This window comes from Melospiza georgiana, chromosome Z (assembly GCF_028018845.1).
Source record: "Melospiza georgiana isolate bMelGeo1 chromosome Z, bMelGeo1.pri, whole genome shotgun sequence".
Classification (NCBI taxonomy): domain Eukaryota; kingdom Metazoa; phylum Chordata; class Aves; order Passeriformes; family Passerellidae; genus Melospiza; species Melospiza georgiana.
Window position 1 is genome coordinate 23,840,677 of NC_080465.1, and position 19,382 is coordinate 23,860,058.

At 40.7% G+C, this 19,382-nt stretch overlaps 2 protein-coding genes across 2 annotated transcripts; one reads left to right on the top strand and one right to left on the bottom strand.

The window, feature by feature from the left end:
- Nucleotides 1-2,194: 2,194 nt before the first annotated feature.
- HINT1 (histidine triad nucleotide binding protein 1) lies at nucleotides 2,195-6,148 on the bottom strand. The gene is made up of 3 exons (XM_058043616.1): nucleotides 5,994-6,148; nucleotides 3,308-3,412; nucleotides 2,195-2,538 (listed from the first exon to the last, which is right to left on the bottom strand). Exons 1-3 carry the CDS (start codon nucleotides 6,102-6,104, stop codon nucleotides 2,374-2,376), a joined length of 381 nt encoding a protein of 126 aa, XP_057899599.1. The 5' UTR covers nucleotides 6,105-6,148; the 3' UTR covers nucleotides 2,195-2,373.
- Nucleotides 6,149-10,169: 4,021 nt separating this feature from the next.
- LYRM7 (LYR motif containing 7) lies at nucleotides 10,170-17,999 on the top strand. Its single transcript, XM_058043780.1, has 5 exons — nucleotides 10,170-10,237; nucleotides 12,307-12,379; nucleotides 12,992-13,062; nucleotides 15,547-15,628; nucleotides 17,472-17,999. Exons 1-5 carry the CDS (start codon nucleotides 10,220-10,222, stop codon nucleotides 17,546-17,548), a joined length of 321 nt encoding a protein of 106 aa, XP_057899763.1. The 5' UTR covers nucleotides 10,170-10,219; the 3' UTR covers nucleotides 17,549-17,999.
- Nucleotides 18,000-19,382: the final 1,383 nt, after the last annotated feature.

Sequence of the window (19,382 nt, forward strand, 5' to 3'; positions counted from 1 at the left end):
CCTATCTCTGATAAACCGGAACAATCTCCTGACACATCAGGGAGTTTACAGAGATTAATGTTAGATGTTGCCTAGCTCAATCATTCCATTAAATGGATACAGATTATACATCAGCCTGTACTTAATGCAGGTTAATTGTTTCTACCTTCAGCCATGAAGACTACATACAGGTGAAATCCTTGGATTGCTCACAGGCTTTTGTCATTCAACAACATTCAACTACTTGAGAGATCAAGATCTTGCACTGGGTGTTTCAGATCTATCACTAATGTAGAGTAAAAGGACATGTAGTTTAACTACTTTCTTATGCCCATTGCCCTGGTTTTTCCTAAGATGAAGTTTGCTGTCTCCCTGTGATGCAGTTAACACATCTCTTTGTTAAGTGCCCTTAGAAATCACAGACTAGTGGTACTAGAGTCATCACCTTGCCACAAAAGTAAAAGTAACACAAGCAGAAGAAAATTGATGACAAGGAGGTTGGTCTGTATTTCAGCAAGTGGTTTTGAGGCAAAAGGTTTCAGCTAATGCCCAGTTTTCCCACCTCCTACATGGACAAATTAGGGAAGACTTTTCCTTTGGTTTTATTTTTCCCACATGAGTACACCATGGTCCAAACTCAGAATCATTTGAGTATCAATCCAGAAGGTACTCATCTGAAACTTAAGCACAATTAAATTGGTTAGCAAGCTGGCCTCATGGCTATCTTTGCAAGATTCATGGTTCTGCCCTCATTTCAAAGTCTTCTTACCTTCCCAAAGCACATATCTGCATAGATCTGCAAACACATCTCCCAAGATTCCAAGTAAAGCAACAGAAGTTTTACAGAGTTACTTTCATACAGCTGTGAAAACTTCACCAGTCACTCTTCAAATCACACATGCCAGTGTTGGTGAAAAGGACACATAAAACAGAAATTAGGGAAGTCAAAGCAGTACACATATGTCACATGCCCTTCCCCATATGAGGATGCCAACAGTTCATCTCACCATATTTAAGGGCCTTCCATGAGCTCATTCTGATAGCCAGTTTGCCAGCCACAAACCTTTTCTGCACCCCCTGTGTCTGCTTGTGATACCTCATTCTTGTGATATGCATTCAGCTTCTACTCTGGGGTTTGGGTGGTTTTCTTCTTTACTTCTATGCAAGTTAAACAAGAGAAGAGCCATTATGCTGCCACTACAGAACCATGTGTTTATGCCTAACACAACTATAGACCAATGTCCTTCAGAAGCACCAGCTGATTTTCCTGTTTAAGTCACATCTTAGGGTAAAACTCTGAAAGCTGAGAGCATTCTGAAGTACTTAGAGTATTTTCTGGTTGAATGAACTCAAATGGCTTTACCAAACTTTCAAGTTATATCTGAAAAGAAAATAAAATTCACTGCTTTTACCTCTACAGTCTTTACACACATTCCCACATTTCTTTAACACTTTAGATGCTCACAAGCAACCAGCTTTTATCAAGGCATCTGAAGCTTTTAGGTGTCTTGAGCATAAAAACTAGTCAGTTGTGACTTAATTTTATCAGAAAGAACAGGTGTTCTATTTTTACACTGGCAGACACATCTGTACCCCTAATTTCAAGAAAATTTATTGTCTTGGAGATCTGATGACCATGTTGCATGAACAACTGTATGCAGCAACAGAGAAAGTACTATTAACTGAAATATTAGCTCACTAAAATCTGCAATCTAAAAGATACACATATACATTTTATATCATGCTGCTTACATGCCAAGAAATGCCTTGAACATCTTATAACAGTTCAGTATTTTAATTTCAAGTCCTCAATTTGATCAAAATCACCCACGTGCTACAGAACTATAGCAGCTGCTATTAAGACTATCATTTTACCCATTCTCAGTGTAAAAATGGAGCTTTAGAATGTCTGTTCCCAACACACTGTACTGACGCAGCCCTTGAATAGCATGTTTGGAATTTCACTTTTTAGAAGTTTCAGCAGCAGCCTACACTGGCTTTACAAATATTTACATACCACATTCTAAAAGCTTAGATTTCTTCCCAGAAGACATGAAAGTCTGATAAGTTTGCACCTTTAGATTTTGATTTGCCTTGGCAGATCAGTACCTACAGAAGACTTGTTAGCAGACTGAAACATGTTTTGTGCTTTAAACTTCAGAGATCATAATTTCAACTTCAAGTGTTTCCATCAGTAAGGCACACCAGACAGAGATGATTCCCACATGCTTAATCTTTATTGTGCGAATGTTGTTCAGAGCATTTATTACCCTGTGTAGACACACATTAAAAAAAAAAACAATACACTAACAGTGGCTAGATTGATGGACAACATATTAAATCTATTTGGTGGTAACTTGTATGCATGCAGTTAACTCCTGTGATGTACAAATCTTAGCCAGGAGGCCAGCCCAACTGGCGACCACCCAGAACATGGAGATGTACGTGATAGACAGACTGCCCACCCTCAGGCCCTTCATTCACAACCATCCGGAATCCATTGGTCAGGCCCAGGTTAGCAGCACACTTCTTGCCAACAATCATTAAATGTCCGAGAAGCTGGAGAAGAAAGAAAAAGAAAAAAAAAAAGAAAAAAACAACCAACAGAAAACACACAAAAAGGGGGAAAGGGCAGGAAGGGAAGGAATGAGAGCAGAGAACCAGTAAGTTAATTCTCAGAAATTCAGCCACTGCCCTTCAAATTGTTGCCTGTCTGCAACTAACACTTTCCAAGAAAAACTATGAGGACTGCCTATGCATAATATAGGGGGAAAATAGAACTATTGATCTTTATCAAGCCAGGCAGTAACAGACAACAAAAGTGTCATAGAAGCTACATTTACTTAATGGTTAAAGCCCCTACTACTTCTTCTGAACACATATATAATTCTGGTGGAAAAGAAACTTTATCTTACCATGTAAAGCTTACAAAATCTTTGAGCTTGATGTTTTTAGTTACAAATGAAATATTCAGCACCTCTCAGCTAACCTTCCTTTTCTTCACCTCTGACCTGCTAAAAACCCCCAAGCCCATATTAGAGTAAGTACTGTTGCATGCAAACAATGAAAACAGACATCAGGATTGTTAAATAACAAATACCAATTCATTTTGCATGGAAAATACATGCACAGATATAGTTTGCTTTCTCTGGCTAATTTTACTGAAAAACCCTAACTCCATTATCTTTTAAGCTACAGGACAAGCATTAGAGTATCAGAAAACTACTCTGCCTCTTTGAAATGTCAAGAGGAAAAGGGGGACAGCCTACTACATTATGAAGTAATCAGAAGCACTGTTTGGTGTACAGAAAACCTTTAGAGTACTTACAGATTCATCAGAATCTTCTGCTTCAGACAATCTGACAATTGGCTTCTTAGGAATCACTAAGAAATGTGTTGGAGCTTGGGGTGAAATATCATGGAACGCGAGGCACTGGAGGAACAGAAAGCAGATAAAATACAGTTTGTTTTGGAGAAAGGTAAGAGTTTCAGGAAATCAATATGCCCCACTAAATACATACTTCAGCCAGATATCCCAAACATAAGCAGCAATGTTAAATTTTCTTGAGTGATATATTATTCTACATCCTTTAAATTCTAAACACAAAACACTACTTACCAAGACCCACTGAAAAAAAATCACTGCTTTGTAAAGTACTGTTTAAAAGCTACAGTCTTCTCAGTAAAGCAATATGCAATCAGGTTCAAGATTTGCTACTGAAACACATGCATAACAACTAGTAAAGCTGCTGGCATGCATGCCTATAAAAAGTACATTCATGCTTTTTTAAATGTTATTTTATATTTTATGTTAAATAAAATAAATGGCAAAGAGTTGCTAATCAACTTCTAGTTATGCCTGAATATTTCCTTGGTCAAAGACAACAAGGCAATTCCAAAGATCCTGAAGTTATGTGAATGAGACCATATTAGACTTCTGTTCTCAACAGCACCAAGTATTTCAGAGTAATGCATTAAAACCAGCTTTGCTTCAGACATGCTTAAATCAAAAGAAAGGCATCACTTTTGAAATGCAAACATCTGTCTGTAGTGACTAGCTGAATCTTGACTAAACCAAAACTACAATCAATCATACACAGCATGCATCACCTAAACATCAAATTAGGAACTGCCAGTAGGCAAGAGAAAATTAAGCTGTGTCTCCTTGTACAAATGGCCAACCACAGAACTGGGACTTCCAACTGGAACCTCGACAAATGTGCAGATGCACAGGAGGTACTCTGCCAGCATTAGTCAAAGATATCTCTGACTTTCCCATCCCGTTCAACAGTGTAACACCTGGTAGCAATTGGTTATGTCACAGACAGTGGATACTTAAAAACACATATACCTACATTCTTCAAAATGCTTATTTCCTAGATACTTTTCTTTGTGAATCAATAAAGTTAATTTTCTGTGCAAATATACTTCTTTTTTATTCTGAAAAGAAATGTGCCTTTAGTCAAGAGTAAAGTTGGTGAAAAGCCGAACTCAACCTGCATCAATCTTTTATGCAAGTCATCTTCTACATCAAATCTATGTGGTTTTAGAATCTGTTTAAGAAGATAATGCCCAATTTGAATTTCTGATTAACTACTCCTTTCTTCCAAACAGGGAAGGGCAGTAAGTATATAACTGATGAATAAAACTGTTTGCACCAAATTAAATAAATCATACTTAGAGCTGACCATTTTGTAATCAGCTTTTCTATTATATGTAGTCCCATCGAGGCAGAATGCAAATGGCCAAACTACGTCAAAGAATTAAAAGAGCAAAAGATTGGAAGTAAATAGCTTTCTATTATACAGAAAGCCAAAGCAGCATTAAGGAAAAAACACAATCACAGAAATTCGTGAGTGTATGGGAAACCAAATTTCATTTCAGGAAGTTTAGATTCAACTGGAAAAACAGTGATAAGGCATAATTCCACAGAGACTTTGTACTTTTCAATAGTTCCCTTTCTCTGAAGGTCAATTATTGATTAAAGACTTTCCTTACCTTTCTCCTTGTAACACTTCCAGCCACCTCTAAAAAGACCTCCATAAAGCCAACAAAACTAATTCAAGATCATCCACCAGTCAACTGAAATCTAGAAGTTCTACATTTCTGCACACTTTGAAGTAAAAACCAAATGGTGCACTGCAGGTAATGACACTTCCAGAAAATACTCCACACAACTGGCTGTCAAAGTAGTTTATACACTCAGAGAAGTCAATGGCCTGATTCCTAACCCAGCAGTGCGCAGCTTACTCTGCTGCAACCACCGCAGCTGATGAAAAAGCTCACGCAGGTTACACCCGGCTAAGGAAAGAACACACACCTTCGCATAAACACAAAGCAGTAACATAAGCACTATTTTCAGAAAGCACTGAACACTTCTAATATTCTTCAGAGCATAAGGCAACTGCAACAATTCTGCGTTCTATTAAGAAAACTCCGTTTTAAGCTATGCATGATTTTTAAGCACATAAATCTGACAAACTGCATCCTTAGCGAGTCTCTACTGAACACTGAGAATAACCCCTTTATTTCAAAAGCAAAGGGGGCTTAATGGGGCTCCAGTATTTCAATCTGAAGGGCGGGGAAAACAAAGAGCAGGAGGATCTTACACCAAATACCAGCTGGATTTTGGGAATAACCGCTGCATTTCTTCTAAAGCTAATTATTTAATTTCGGCCCTAACGTGCTGCGATGCACCAGCAATCCCTCTCGGAGGTTCTCTGCCAAAGCCCAGCAGGCAGAGCTGCATAACCTCTGTGAGGCTATTGAGACGCACATCGGGACCTGCACAAGCAGACAGCTGGGGTGCTCTGCTCCGAACCCGCAAGAAGGCTGCCTGCAAGTGGCAAAGGTTTCACCACTACCCTCCCACACCAGCTGCGAGAACACTCGACCCTTGGCAAGGAGCCCAATGCAGCTCCGGGGAGGGCGCAGGGAAGAGCGGAGGCACACGGCCCGCCCCAACGCTCTCCCGAGCGCCTCCGCGACGCCCCCGGCCCCTGCACAGCGCGCACCTGCTCGTCCTCGTAGATTATGTTGGCGGGGATCTCCTTGCGGATGATCTTCCCGAAGATGGTGTCCCCGCCGGGACGCGCCGCCTGCGCCTTGCTGATCTCGTCAGCCATGGCGGCGGCTCCCGCGCGGCTCCCGCCGGCCTTCGGCCCCGCCTTCCCCCACAGCCACGCCCCCTCGGCACTCATTGGGCCAACGCCGTCCCCTGGCCGTGTTCTCCCGTCTGATTGGCGGTTTCTCCTGTCATTGTCCCGCTGGGCCCCGCCCACTGTACTGCCGCGCCCTCGCTGACCCGGGAATCGCGGAGGGATCCGGCGGAAAGAACTATTGGAGGCTCCGCGCAGGGATCAACGCTGCGAAGTGTAAGGTGACCCTACAAAAGTAGTGCAGTCCCGGGAGAGGCTGTTGTGGGCAGAAGTATTATTTATCAAATCCAACTCAAACATCTGTGTGATTTCTTGGGACAAGCTCCTGCAGACTGCACCAGGCTGGGCTGGGTTACCTTTTCCACCAAAGTTTGCAGGTGTATGGTGTCCTGGAATCAGGGTCCTGCAGAAGGGCAGTTTCATGTGCCAGCCCTTCGGCGAATAAGTAATTTCGTAACTATGAAACAAACTAATCAGTATAGCCAAGCAGTAATTCAGAGGGCAACACAAAGTTACGCAGCTGTAGATCTAGTTGTAAATGTTTATATATATATATATCTACACCACCAGTCATTAAATGGGAGAAATGAAAAAGCAGGGGGGAAAAAGCCAACATAAACCTTAAGGAGTATCAACCAAGCTTCATTTTCAAGGCCAATACGAGGCCCCGCACCTGGGTCGGGGCCACCCCTGCTGTCAACACAGGCTGGGAGATTGAGAGCAGCCCTGGGGAGGAGGACATGGGGGTGCTGGTGGGTGAGAGGCTGGACATGAGCCAGCCATGGGCACTCCCAGCCCACAGAGCCAAACGTGTCCTGGTCTGCATCCAGAGCAGCGTGGGCAGCAGGGCAGGGAGGGGATTCTGCCCCTCTGCTCTGCTCTGGGGAGAGCCCACCTGGAACCTGCATCCAGCTCTGGGCTCCCAGCACAGGGAGGACGTAGACCTGCTGGAGGGAGTCCAGAGGAGGCCACAAAAATAATCAGAGTGACAGAGCACCTTTTCTATGAGGACAGGCTGAGAGAATTGGAATTGTTCACCCTTGAAAAGAAAAGACTTCAGAGTGACCTAACTGCACCTTTGCAGTACCTGAAGGCAGCCTACAGTAAAGATAGAGGGAGATTTTTTACAAGGCCATGTAGTGAGAGGACAAGGAGGAATGGCTTTAAACTGCAATACTGGAGGTTTAAATTGGATGTGAGGAAGAAATTCTTTACTGTGAGCAAGGTGAGGCACTGGAACAGGCTGCCCAGAGAAGCTGTGGGTGCCCAATCCCTGGAAGTGTTCAAGGCCATGCTGGATGGAGCTCTGAGCAACCCAGTCTAGTGAAAGGTGTCCCTGCCCATCACAGGGGCATTGGAACTAGATGACCTCTAATGTCCCTTCCAACCCAGACAATTTTAGATTCTATGATTTTCTAAACTTCACAAAAAAAATAGATTGATTTCTCTGAAGATTTGTCTAGGTGCATATTAATAGAGATATTTTTATATATTTGTCTCTAGACAAAAGTGTTACAGGAAAGCATTTCAGAGGGAGGCAGAGAATAAATATTGCTAAGTGGCTTAAACCTAATATGGTTCTGCAGCTGATTACATGAACATGATACGGAAAGAGCAGAATTTGTCATATATTTCTGGTAGTAACTCTGAAATAATTTATCATGAAATACCCTGAAAAAAAACTCTGATGAAGTACATTAAACAATGAAATTTTATTTTCTTCCTTAAATGATGTTCTGGGATTAAGGTATTTTGACCTGTATGTGTCCTACAGATGGTATTGGAGTTTTATGACAATTAAAGGGACAAACTTCTTTGAATTATATTATTGTCCAACCAAGGTTATTCAGCAAATATATGAACAATTCAGGTGAACACTGCTGTGGATTTAATTAAAAAGTATATTTCTTTGTTAAGAGAAGACGTACAGAGACAAGTTTAGAAGTTTCTCCAAAAAATCAAAACCACTTTTTTTCATATAGTTGACTTCAGCATACATTTTTGTCTCACCATGAAAACAGCAAATTTTATTATTTTGAATAAAACAATGAATGAATTAGACCCTCTTTTCAAAGATCTAATTCATTCACATCTGCAATAATTATTCTTGGAAATAAATTATGAATAAACATCACTTTTGCTAACAGATCAAGTTTCTTTATGAGTTACATAGTAAAAAAACATATTTAATAGATGCTTACAAGTACTATTAATAATAAAAATATTAAAATTATTGAGTAATAATTTAGTGTTCCCATATTTTAATTAGCTTACAATGTAACTGCTGTTAAATGATTAAATAGACTGTGTATTGAAGCTAGAGGTCTAGTGAGTAGCAAAGATAATTGCACAAAATATCCTTATGCTGCCTTTAGCTAATGCTGAATGATGTGTTAGTGAACTATAAGCTTGTTTGTTTTTCAAGAGAATGATGTTAATTCAGTTTTATAGATGTACCCAGTGTGGCCATAATGTGGCCAGGCCCAGGCTGGGTTGGTCAGGGTGTGAGTAAGGCAAGCTGTGGGGAGCTTGATGTGAGCAGCCGAGAAAGTGACCTGACTAGAGAGGGGAAATGACTGAACAAAAGAATATGCCTGTTGGATAATACCAGCAGGAAAAAAGCCTGCCAGCTTGGCAGCTGTGATGCTGAGAACCAAGAGTGTCCTTGAAAAGTGCAACTGGACTCTTCTAAGTACAGCTGGATACCTAGAAACTGGAGACATCCTGAGATACTACTGATAAGCACAGAAACAAGGAATTGTAATCACAACTTTTCTTCTGAAATGGTGAAAAAATAGACCGGAAAAGAAGATATCACCCCAGATAAGGAAGGATTTCGAACTCCTGTTGGTTGTTCTAACTGCAAGAGCAAGGAAGCAGTCTTGGCAAAATAAAAACTGAATTGAAGAAGCAGCAATCATCATTTATTGGCCATTCTAGGTGTCACACAGAAACTGATGGCTGTCCAGTTACCCATTTAAAACAATGATAATTTTCTTCAGAAGAAGGAGCAGAACACATTGGTCTTTGTGCCACCCTGGGCAATGATGTGCAGCCCCTGGCAGGGGGTGCTGGGCAGGGAGCAGCCTCTCATCCCCGCTGCGGCTCCCCTTGGAGGGCAGGGGTCCCTGGGCCATTGACCACTCCAGTGGAATGAGGAGCTTGTGGGCAGCACTGCCTACCTGCTATGGACCCCGTTCAGCTCCTCCTGCAGGCAGAGGCAGCCTCCTGCCAGACCTTGGCACACCGAGGATCGGCACTGTCTGTATAGCCCATAAGGCCAATGGGACCCTGGGCTGCATTAGGGAGAGCATTGCCAGCAGGTTGAGGGAGGTGATCCTGCCCCTCTGCTCAGCCCTGGTGAGGCACATCTGGAATGCTGTGTCCAGTTCTGGGCTCCTCAGGACAAGAGACACGTGGAGCTCCTGGAATGGGTCCAGGGAAAGTCAGTGAAGATGGGACTGGAGCGTCTTTCTTTTGAGGAAAGGCTGGGGGAACTGGGTCCGATCAGCTTCGAGACAGCTGAGAGGGGCCTCGTCAATGTCTGTGAGTATTTGAAGGAAAGGGGTCAGAGGAGGATCCAGGCTGTTCTCAGCCATGCCCAGCAACAGATCAAGGGACAGTGGACAGAAATTGATGTTTCTGAAACAGGAAGTTTCTCTGAACACGAGGAAGAACTTCTTTACTCTGCAGGTGAGCGGGTACAGGAGCAGATTGTCCAGACAATTTGTGGAGTCTTCCCCAGTGGTGATGGAACTGTCTGGATACAATCGTGTGCCATGTGCTCTGGGCTGTCTCTGCCTGAGCAGGGATGTTGGACCAGATGGGCCCGTGTGGTCCGTTCCAGGCTGGGCTGGAAGTCCCTCCTGTGAGTCCGTGAAAGCCGCCTCAACCCCGCCGGCCATGGCAGCGCCGCGGGGGCACAGGGCGGCTCGGAACGGCGGCGGCGGCGGGCGGCCCCCGGGGGACAGCATTGGTGGCGGCACCGGCGCAGCGCGGGAGGGTGCGGCTCGTCCCTGTCCCTGACGGGCACTTCCGGCGGCGGGCACTTCCGGCGCGGGACGGTGCCGGCGGCGGGCGCCATGGGGAGCCGGGGGCAGGCGAGTGACACACACACACACACACACACACACACACACACACACACACACACGTACTATGTCCGTGCTGGGAGGCTGCAGCTTTGTAGCTTTAGTCGAGCCAAAAAACATAGACTTTCAGGACTAGAAGGATAAAAAACTAGGTAAAGGAATGTAGCAGTTTGCGCGCAAAGGCCATTGCGGGAAAAGAAAGCGAGAAGTGTGAAAGCAGAGGGTGAAATACATCAGGAGCACGTGAGAGTAAGCTAGGGAAAACCAGGGACCTAAGAATTAATAAGCGCTTTCATTACTGCGGTGTAATTTCCTGTCAGTGCCTCTTTCGGGAGTGCCTTGAAGCCGAGTTTTGGGAGTGCAGTCCACAGGTATTGGCGGAGCTCTCTGTTAATGCAGGTGGCTGTAGAGGTCAGAGGCGTCTGCATTGATACATCCTGATCAAGACCATCTAATTCAGCTTTTCACCATTGTGGCTGGCGTGGTGAAAAGTTTCCAGGAGGGGTTTGGAGAAGTTGAACCAGAGAGTATCCTTGGTTGGAAGGGAGGCACAGAAATGATGGAGTCCAGCCCCTGGTCTTGCACGGGGCCATCTCCAGGGTGGTGCACACACCGTGTGCCTGGGGGAGCTGTGCAAAATCCTCCTGAACTCTTGTCAGGCTGGTGCTGTGACCACTGACTTGGGGAGCTTGTTCAGTGCCCAGCCACCTTTTGGGTGAAGAACCTTCTGATATCCAGCCTGAGTGTTTCCTGACACAACTTCAGGCTGTTCCCTTGAATCCTGTCACAGGATACCAGAGAGGAGATTGGTGCCTGCCCCTCCTTATTCCCTTGTGAAGAACCTATAGACTTTTCTATGAGTAGGAAGATACCTGAAAATGGCTCACAAATTCTTGAAAATAACCATTAAAAAATTTAGGTTTTGCCGTACATGTGTTCAGCATAAAACCACATGTAATATTAATCTGCTGTTTGAAAAGATAGCAAATGTACTGTGAGGAATAGAAATTTTAGGATATTAGAATATCTGCAAAACAAGAAGTTTATTTGTTGAGATTTAGTTCTGTGGGTTTACCTTCCACAGATTCATCCATCTAGGGAATGGTGCAGTTAAAGGCAACATGACTCTGTCCATTTGCTGGGTTTTTTCTGACTTACAGCCCTGTGTTTCTTCTATGTCCTTCTACAAAATACTTGGAATACTAATTGTGAGAGAAGTATTATGAAGTACTTGGAGTTGTGCCCTCTAGAGATGCCACAACATGATAGGAAGTACTAGAAAGAGCTTCAAAAGGGATATTGTTTTCAAGATTATTTTTTTCTGGTGCTTGTCAGAGATTCAGTCTGTGACAGACACAAAAAAGTCTCATAAGGACTTGAGAGTTTCTGTGATTCCTTGCAGTCTGTGTGAATGATCTACCAAAACCACGTGGCTGTGAGCTGTGATTCTCTGGGGGTTTTATTTTCATACATATTCAGGTGTGTCTGCTCTACACTGTAAATCCCAACTTTCTGAGTGTTTGCTTTTACTGAAGTATTGGTTTGCTGACCTGGAGTTGTTTTTAGGGGAAGGACTTTGCTTTGGTTTTGCCACACCACTTGTAAAAGAATTTTATGTGAGAATACTTCAGCCATTTCTTTTTCTATCTTTTTTATAGCTAGAGAATATGCACTGATGTAACCTTGATAATTCCTTCAAGTAATTTGACCTTTAGAGTTATTCCAGTTCTGTTGGGTTTATTTGACATTGGCACAATAACTAATGCTTATGTCCATGTATTTTCTGGATTTTAATTCCATCATACCAAATAATTATTTAGAAGGTGGTGCCAGCATTTTAGAGTAATTTGAAATATCTAGACCTGTCTAAGATCTTGATGACATCACATCAGCTTTGGCTGCAAGTGTTTTAATCAGGAATTTAGGTAAAACCTCTTAGATATTGATTCTTTATCAAATTCTGTACTGAATGGAAAGAACATGAAATTTAATCAAAAACATTTTCAATTGTAACATGTTAATTTTAACTAACAACCCTGTTAGCAAATAAGTTAATTCTATTGATGTTGTATTGGCAGGTTTTGAAGCTTTTTAAGTTGTTACACAGAACACGGCAAGAAGTTTTTAAAAATGATACCAAAGCCCTCGAAGGTGAGATAGTTGTTTTGTGTGGTGTGTGCTTATCTGTATTTCATGGAACTTTCATCTTGGAATACAGAGAAAGATAATTCTTAACATAATCTTTCTTCAAATTACTCCCATAATTTTCAAGTAATAATTGGGAAAACTTGTGTGTCTGTAACGAGATATCCTTTATTTTGAAACAAAAAAAGTCCTTATATTCAAGCAACCAACACATATTTTGGAAAGGAAACATTTCTTTTTAAAATGTTCCTGATCTTCTTGGGAGATATTTTTCTTTCATTTGTTTTTTTTTTTTTTTAACTTCAGTCCAGCCACAGCATAGTCAGCTGTATTAATTAATTCTCTATGTGTGGTTTTTCCTCAAGGGATTAATCCTGCTTTTTTAGTACCTTGTGTATGCAATACAAAATGCTAAACTGAGAATCTCATTTTATTTGTATACCAGTCAACTTGAAATATGACATCATGTGAATTATATGGAGGTCTTTCATTGAAATACTTTGATCAGAGTGTCCCAGGACTGTGCCATAAAGGACTTAAGATTCTTAACTTTGGGGCAGTGACAAATTCAAAATACAATTTTTGTTCACTCTTTAGTTTTTTGTTTGATTTATTTAGCTGCAAGACAAAAGATAAATGAAGAATTCAGAAATAACCGAGACGAGACATCTGAAGAGAAGATTAATGAGGTATTTTATTGCTTTCTGTTGTTTGGGGTTTTTTCCCACTTCACATATGAATATTTAGAAATTAGTCTTTTGCTTAAAGGATCTCTAAACCGCTGTAAACAGATTGAGACATCATGAAAGCCGGGTTGGTTTAGAAAGACTTCTACATGGATCTTTGTTTGTAAATATATAGATACCGCAATAGTATTAATACTGTGTTATAGAATCTTGTACATACAAAAGTACATAAGTAGAAAGTGTGTTCTGATAGTTCAATATGATTATTTCGAAGTTTATAATGAAATTTTACGAGATAATGTATGAAGTAGCAATTTTCATGTAAATATTTTATACTTTGCTCATGATACCTATCTGTACTGTGGTCGCTTAAATGTACCTGCTCACTGTTGTTTAGGCAAACAGAAACAAACAGACAAATTAAACAACCTGCTGAGTTACTATCACAAATGACTCAGCATCTTTGTGGAAGGCAAAAACCAGCAACATTATTATGATTTATTGCAGTATAGTATAGATGTCATATATCTTAATTATACTACAGGGATTTTTTTACTATGTCTTTCCTTACCATGTGTTAAAAGTGGAGCATTCTGTTAATTCACTAAGTTAGTTACCTTTGCCTTAAAACTTCTTGCTGAGTCAGTTTTTTCTGACAATTGCTCTGAACTGAAAGGGAACTAATGTGTTTTAGATAATTTTAGCTATTAACATCCTACAGACTGAATAACTTAATCCTTGTCCTTCAGCCTTTTATCAGACTGTCCTTACATTGTCACTGGGCACTGGTTGGAAGAAAGTGCCTACATCTGTCCCTTGAAGAATTAAAATGAAAACCTTTTCCTCATGCCAGACACAGAACTGTAATGTAAATAGTTTTGACCTTTTAGTTAGGAGTTCCTGAATTACAGCTTGTTATCAGCCTCCTGTAATAATACTCAGTGTTTGTGTTACCACTGTCTGATTAGCTAAGTTATGTGTTCAGGGTTTTTTTTTTATAGATGTACAGGAAAAAGATTTTCTGCAATTCTGAAATCTGTATTTGTTTTTTAGGCAACCTACAAATTACACATGTGTGACTTTTTAATATGGAATAGTTGATATTTGATTAACTGTGTCAGTAAAAGAAATATCAGACTTCCATTGCAGCTACACACTCCTAGAACATCACAATAGCTGTCATATTTATTACATGTACACACTGAAAAGACTTAGTTGCAGAGGAACTGAACCAAGTTTTATACAGGACTTGGGAATTTTTGAGCACTTGCTTGCATGAATGTGATGCTGTTAATGTTCTGCTTTGGACAGCAACTAAAAAATGGAGTATTGACCAGCCAGAATAGAAAACTACAGTGTATTCTAATGTGACAACAGGTACTTGTATCTGTATGTACTTGTACATATCAAGCTTTCAGTGACATAAGGAGATCGAGGTAACTGTCTACAGTATCAGAATGAAAAATGTGGTAGCTAAATCTAAAGCAGCCGTTTTTGTGCAGGTCAGGAGTGCACTTAGGAAGTTACCTTGGTTAGTTCCACTTCCTGTGACTTTTCTTGTTATGTAAAGTGTCAGACCAACTAGCAGAATTCCCTTAAGGTCAATCTGAAGAGGAAGCTGCGCTTCAGGAGATGCAGCCTGGCTGCTAATGGGCTCTCAGCAGGGGGAACTGAAGGGTACCTGCTCCAAGCCCTTGAAAGGGAAGAGCATGAGAAGTGCAGTGTGGATGGCAAGTATTGAGCCCTAGCCTTTGCAAAGATCCATTTCTGTTGATACATGCTGCTTCCTAGTGTGAGCATGTCTCCTGAAGTATCTCACTTGAGCAGTTTCCTTACTTCTGACACAGATAACAGGCAAACAAGTATTAGGGTTCTCTTAATGGTGCAGCAAAGCTAGCAAGGGTGCTGCGGCTTATCCTCTTAGTGAGAGAAGGAATTCTAGGCCTTTTGCCAAATACTAAATACTAATACCTCGGGTAGTCTTTAGGTAGTGCCTTGTTTCTGCACAGTTCTGCTGTGAAAACTCAGAATTCTTAATTCTTGTCATGTTTCGCCCTTGTTTTTGTCTCCTTATGTCAGGAGCAGTAGTGTTGAAAGAATGAGATTGCCCTTTCACTATGGGACGTCGAATGTTACTGAGGCGTGAGTGAGCGTCTTTGATCATTGGAAACTAGTTAATTGGTTTTGTAGTTGCATTTCACCTTATTCATTTCCAGTTTTAATTGGATACGTGGACGTATGTACTGGTGTATGTTACTGAGCCAGAGTTTCCCTCACTATGTGCTCCATGTCAAACACGTCAACCTGTAAGTTATTCCAGGATCTCCAAGGCAAAAGCAATGTATACATTGTACATAAGTAACTGAGTAGTAAAACTGAATGATTTTATTATTTGAATAGCTGCCTGGTATGGAAAATATCTTCAGAAACAGTCATATATAATTCAAATTACTCTCTTGTTCCTCTCTTCTTATTCCTTATTACTAGCTTCTTAAAATTGCTTCAGATGTTGAAGTGATTCTCAGAACTTCTGTTATTCAGGCCGTTCACACAGATTCTGACAAAATCGGTGAGTAAGCCTGCATGCTAAAGAGGTACTTAAATATGTTACAGTTTAGAAAATAAATATAGAATGTGAAACTACGGAAAGGGATAGAGAGGGAAATAGCCTGTCTGTTATTCTCTGGCAAAATTCTTAATGTAAGCTATTAATTAATGTCACTGCCTAGGACAGGTGAAGGTTTCAAAGGTACAAAGTTTCCATACAAATATTTTGAGGTATGGAGGCTGGTAGAAAAGAGGCAGTGATTACATTTAATATCCCTTAACTAGCTGTAACTATTAGGAAGGTCAGCAGTTAGCTAGCTAGTCAGCATGCATGTACAGGCTGATCAGTCAGCATGCGTCCCAAGGCAGTAGCCTCGGTACCTGTCTGTAGGTGCTTGCTCTACCAAACAGGGAGGAGCTGCCTGAGGAGCATTAACAAGTGCATTATATACACTGACCATAGAAAAGCTTTTTCTTTGAGGATTGAGCGTTCATTTCCAAAACTTTTTGCAACAATTTCACTTTCAGGTTATACTGTGTAAGATGTGTGACATAGCGATTACCTCAATGCAAAGTCTATCAAATTTTGAAATCCTGATTCCTGGTTTAGAAGTTCTTTTATCTTGCAGTCAAAAAGAGTAGTAGTAGGTAGGCTCAGCATACAGCTGTGTGGTAAGAGAATACAAGAAATCTTCAGCTGTGTACATAGTTTCCTTTTACTTCTGTTTAGTGTTGTCTGGAAAGTTTTGTACCAATTTTCAGTTTTAGGTTTGGTAAAACATTTAACTTTAAAACAGCAGTTATAATCAAGGCCAAAGATAAGTCTAGACCAGTGTCAAGTCTTTCATGATGATTCTAGGCAGATAATAGTTGAATAGGAACAGACAAAGTGAATTTGCACCTCTTTCAGCTGTTCACACCTGGCAGCTCTTCCTGAGTCAGGGATATTTTCTGGTTTAATTATCTTCAATGGGCTTCTCTTCAATTACTTTTCATTTTCATCAAGTTATTAATGAATTTTTAAGTCCTTTATTGCCTCCTTTTTGTTCACTTTCCCCATGAAACAGCTCTCAGAAACAACAGGTGAAAGCCTGTGATTATTCTTGCTATTCACTGCACACCGTGGGCAAGGAGGCATTTTATACACACAACGATGACACAATAATGTTTTCTCTTTCAACTGGATTCCTGCTAATAGTCACTGCTAATTCTAAATTTAATTTTTTGCTGCCAATCATACATATTATGTACATATTTTTACAAAATTGTACTCATTAAACTCATCAGAGTGGTCATAATTGTTAGAAACAATGGGGATGTCCCCGATGTTCCAGATGGAGCGGCACCAGTTCAGTGGGTCAGATGCCCCCTTTTGTCCTGATTTTTGTCCCTTTGGATTGGTTTCTTTTTGGATCCTTCATTTGCATGAAGGTTAAGGCACCTGATTGGCCCATTACAGTTCTGTCCAGGCTGGCTCGTTTCGCCTGGGGGGTGGTGCTCTTTACATAGGTGTATTATGGTACCGTTGAGTACTGTATTCCTTATAACTACCCTTTTAACCCATAACCAAACTAACAGTACATGCTTAACAATTATGGCTTCTTAATATCAAACTTTTCAATGCTTATAAAAGAAGATGGGAAAACATTATTGTAGCCAGCTGAAAGTCAAATCTTAGTATGATTTTGTCTTAGATATCTAGATGCTAGATAGATGCCACTTACCACAAGTTCAGATCCTCATTTTAGTAACTGAATATTTTGTTTGTAAATGTAAAAACACCTTTAGAATTTGAAATAGTATTTTCCCAATATTTTCCATAAGATTATAGTCTTACTGTTTTGTTTGGGTTTTTTCTATTTCAGTACTCATACCCAGGAAAGATCTGCTACAGGACAACACTCCCTACTTAGATAAACCAACAAAAAAGCAAGAATCCTGAGGTACTGTTACCAGGAAAAAAGAGACTGAAATCAGCTCAGTGATTTTATTGAGTTCTGGGATATCATCATGCACGTGTTCTGTGGAAGATAGTAATACTTTCACAGAACTTAAAAGTACACTCATGAATTGTGTTATTTCAGCCAGGAATGTTTCTGATTATGACAGCTCTCAGACAGAGATTGTTTCCCAGCAATCCAGAGTTTTTCAAAGCTATATAAAAATTAAATTGAGTGCTGAATACTAATAATATTTATTTTTGAGTTTATTGTCAATCATAAGCTTCTTTGAAGTAATGAAAAATCATCTTGTGGTATTTAATGTTAAATTTATGCTTTGTACCAAAAGCATGATTTCTGAAGTTGTCATTAATTGTACACTAGCATACTGTGATGCTTGAGAGCATTCGTAAAGGTTTATCTGAATAAATTATTTGTGTTTTACAGACAGGAGAGGCATGTCTAGTGTATTTTTTCTCCCAGACACTTTGGAATGAGCCAGAATGTTAGGGTTTGAGTTCTCAGGTGACAGCAGAAGAGAACCTAGATACAACATAACCTAAGGATGTTGGTTTATGAATTTGTGGTTTGTGTTTTAACTGGTAATCTTTGAGTGACTGAGACATTTTCCAAAGAAAACGGTCTTGCTGTTTAGTTGCAAGTGAACTCGCCTAGAGTGAATATATGAAAAGTGTAATTAGTAAGCCCTAATAATTTGTATTTTTTAAAGGATACTTCCTTGTTTCTTGTGGAATTCACTGCAATGATCCGTTCACTTCCATTTTAATTGGAAGGAGGTACAACTGCAGTGATACATAGAATCTTTTCTTCCTGAAATTGATAGCAGGCACGACCCTAGGATCTAAGTACCTCACACAGGGGTGAGGCAGTCTGACAATACATCTCACCTCATGAGTCCTGCTGTACCTGTTAATCTCAGTCTCCAAGATGTCAGAATTGCCTATGTGCGTGTGTACTGATTAGGCTTGACTGGCTGAATAAATCAGAAAACTAGTGTCTTCATCCAGTCTCTTTTTCTCACAAAGCATGTCAATATGACAAGTACTCCTTTCTTTAAAACTGTTGCCTCTGGCTGCGATGGCCAGGGCAGCCAGTAGGAAATACAGCTGTCACTAACCCTCTTTGAATTGCACTGATACTCCCTGCACTGTAGCTAAAAGGCACTAGGCATGTGATGGGAGATAGAATTAAATGGCTGAAGTTCTTGCCATTTGTTGTATTCTAGTGGCTACCACTACAAAACAAATGTCCGTCTGTAGGGGATGTCCTGTTCTAGGCCCCTGGTATTGTTTACTTCCTAAGAACTATGTTCTATGTCTGGTTTCCCATCCTTCTGCAGCCTGCCTACAATGACTTTTTTATTTTTTTCCTGTAAGGGGCATAAGAGAGTCATATGCCAGAAACAGAAAATACAAGGTAGTGGCAACTGTAAAGAGAAAGGAGAGCATTGCCTCAGGTGAAATGACTAACTTTTAAGCAGAAGTAATTAAACAGGGGTCTGGCAAGACTGGTAAATTATATAACCATTAAGGTTGACATCCCATGGCATGTTGGAATTGGGGGCAATTCACCTCTTATAGCCACTGCCTTAGGTTGTGGGTGTAGTCTTGGAGATTTTATCCTTCAGATTGATTTTATAGAACAGATGCCTGTTCTTCACTCTTCTTCACTCTTTCACTACAAATGCAAAACCGTATTGCCCATTACCATGCAAAATAGGTAGTAAAAGACTTCACTGATATCAGTGGTAGATGGTGGTCTTCTGTATGCTCTTCAAAGAAGCCACAAGTGGAGAAATTTGTCATGTTACTATTG

Excerpts from the sequence above, each read along its gene's own strand:
- HINT1 (XM_058043616.1), bottom strand. The coding sequence starts at position 6,104 with ATGGCTGACGAGATCAGCAAGGCGCAGGCGGCGCGTCCCGGCGGGGAC. Across the intron at positions 3,413-5,993 it reads TAATCTACGAGGACGAGCAG|TGCCTCGCGTTCCATGATAT; the intron begins GTGCGCGCTGTG and ends CTGTTCCTCCAG. Across the intron at positions 2,539-3,307 it reads CAGAAGATTCTGATGAATCT|CTTCTCGGACATTTAATGAT; the intron begins GTAAGTACTCTA and ends TTTCTTCTCCAG.
- LYRM7 (XM_058043780.1), top strand. Across the intron at positions 12,380-12,991 it reads TGATACCAAAGCCCTCGAAG|CTGCAAGACAAAAGATAAAT; the intron begins GTGAGATAGTTG and ends TGATTTATTTAG. Across the intron at positions 15,629-17,471 it reads CACAGATTCTGACAAAATCG|TACTCATACCCAGGAAAGAT; the intron begins GTGAGTAAGCCT and ends TTTCTATTTCAG.